Raw genomic sequence first — 2,409 nt, 5'->3', positions numbered from 1 at the left:
GTTACTTTTGTTGTCCAAGGGATAAGCGTGGGGCTTGGTCAGCAGTGATTACCTGATGGGCTGAATGGCCTCACCTTGCTCCTAGTTCTTGTGGCTTGTACTCCTGTGGGATTGGCCACCTGGTGGAAGGTGGAAGGTGGAGGGGCTGCGCCTGCCTAACAGGTGATGGGGGACGCAGACCCTTCCTACACCCCAGGGGAAGGCAGACCCCTCCTTCACCCCAGGGGAAGGCAGACCCCTCCTACACCCCAGGGGGACGCAGACCCCTCCTTCACCCCAGGGGAAGGCAGACCCCTCCTACACCCCAGGGGAAGGCAGACCCCTCCTACACCCCAGGGGGACGCAGACCCCTCCTACACCCCAGGGGAAGGCAGACCCCTCCTTCACCCCAGGGGGACGCAGGCCCCTCCTACACCCCAGGGGGACGCAGGCCCCTCCTACACCCCAGGGGGACGCAGACCCCTCCTACACCCCAGGGGGAGGCACAGCCCCCTCCCCCCAGGAACATTCATCCATTGCTCAGGAGGAGGTCCCAGCTCAGAGAGCCACCAACCTGATTGGCCAAGGTCAGCAGCAAGGCCATTGGGGATTATCGTTAATGCAGACACCCCAACTAACGCCCTGGGAACACGGGTTCAATTCCTACCTCGGCAGACGGTGGGATTGGAATTCAATAAAACTCCGGGATTTAGAGTCTGATGATGACCATGAATCTATTGTCGATTGTTGGAAAAACCCGCCTGGTTCACGAATGTCCTTTAGGGAAGGAAACTGCCATCTTTACCTGGTCTGGCCTACATGTGACTCCAGACCCACAGCGATGGGGTTTACCCTTAACTGCCCTCTGGGGTAATTAGGGATGGGGCAATAAATACTGACTTGGCCAGGGACACCCTCATCCCGTGAATGAAATTTTTAAAAAGCTACTGAGATGAGCACTTGAATAAAGGCTGGACAAGAGGATGAGAATCGATGGATGATGGGCTGAAGGGTCTCTCTTGCCCATGTCTCTCTGCAAATCCCTCAGGTCCACACTGAAGACAGGAGGGTCCGCGGCACGGTCAGTGTAGGCTCAGGTAGGAAGGGATGGAGTAGTTGAACAGGGTGAAGTCAAGTTTGTATAGTTTATACAGCTTCCTCTGGTAAAACGGGGAGATCTTTTGGAAGAACATGGCCGTCATGTGGTCTGTGGTCCGCGACGACACGTTGGACGAGGGGAACTTGACGCGGTGGTCGGGTTCCACCAGGTCCAGGAGGTAATGGGCGTCTTGCAGCAGCGTTTCATAATGGCCCACCACGTCATAGTGAATCAGGCAGGGATGGCACAGGGAGTAAACCGTCTCCCAGTGCTCATTGAAGGGCTCCTCCCTCCTGGTCTTGGGGTCCACCAGGTACCAGACAAACTCCTGGAAGGTGACATCGGCTCCCCGCTCCAAAGCCTCGGGACTGGGGTTGTGCCTGTGCTCACGGATGATCTTCGTCCCGTAGCGTTTGTGGAAGGCGGTGTTGTACCTGCGGGTGAACTTGTTGCGGTACGCGGAGAGCAGCCGCTCAAAGGGCTCGCGGACAAAGATGAACTTGAGGTAGTTCCTCAGCCGGTGGTTGATCTCGGCAGTGCCGTAGCTGTCCAGAGTGCGCAGGTTCGAGGCCACGTGCGCCTCACTGGCCGGAATGGTCAGGGGGTCAGTGTACCTGCCAGCCCCGGTCAGTACCATCATCACCCTCTTCCAGTTGGTACAGGCCACCTTGGGCACGTAGCAGTAGAGCAGGCCGTGCTGGTCATCCACGATGAGGTGCCGCAGGTCACCGGCGTTCAGGATGCGCCGTTTCCGGCTCAGCTTGTGGGCGGCACAGTTGTTGTTCAACATGGCTCGCCGATGCTCATGGATCTGCTGGGCATCGCTACGGGCAAACTGCAACAACACACACACACAGTCAGGGCAACACCACCACTTACCCACACAGCTGGACAGCACAGACACAGACCCTTCGCTCCATCTCATCCATGCCGACCCAGACATATCCCAACCCAATCTAACCCCACCTGCCAGCCTCCACCGCTTCCTCTGGCAGCTCATTCCATACACGTACCACCCTCTGCGTGAAAAAGTTGCCCCTTAGGTCTCTTTTATATCTTTCCCCTCTCACCCTAAACCTATGCCCGCTAGTTCTGGGCTCCCCAACCCCAAGGAAAAGACTTTGCCTATTTACCCTATCCATGCCCCTCATAATTTTGTAAACCTCTATAAGGTCACCCCTCAGCCTCCGACACTCCAGGGAAAACAGCCCCAGTCTGTTCAGCCTCTCCCTGTAGCTCAGATCCTCCAACCCCGGCAACATCCTTGTAAATCTTTTCTGAACCCTTTCAAGTTTCACAACATCTTTCCGATAGGAAGGAGACCAGAATTG

At 56.6% G+C, this 2,409-nt stretch overlaps 1 protein-coding gene across 1 annotated transcript in view; it reads right to left on the bottom strand.

The window, feature by feature from the left end:
- Positions 1 to 851: 851 nt before the first annotated feature.
- The window catches only part of LOC122558792 (carbohydrate sulfotransferase 11-like), a 52,586-nt gene continuing 51,028 nt past the window's right edge, over positions 852 to 2,409 (bottom strand). The window contains exon 3 of the mRNA XM_043707571.1: positions 852 to 1,913. Coding sequence (XP_043563506.1) covers positions 1,062 to 1,913 — 852 coding nt within the window. The 3' untranslated portion in view covers positions 852 to 1,061. The remainder of the gene's footprint in view (positions 1,914 to 2,409) is intronic.

This window comes from Chiloscyllium plagiosum, chromosome 18 (genome assembly GCF_004010195.1).
Source record: "Chiloscyllium plagiosum isolate BGI_BamShark_2017 chromosome 18, ASM401019v2, whole genome shotgun sequence".
In the NCBI taxonomy this organism is placed as follows: domain Eukaryota; kingdom Metazoa; phylum Chordata; class Chondrichthyes; order Orectolobiformes; family Hemiscylliidae; genus Chiloscyllium; species Chiloscyllium plagiosum.
This window is presented reverse-complemented; position numbering and strand designations above follow the sequence as displayed.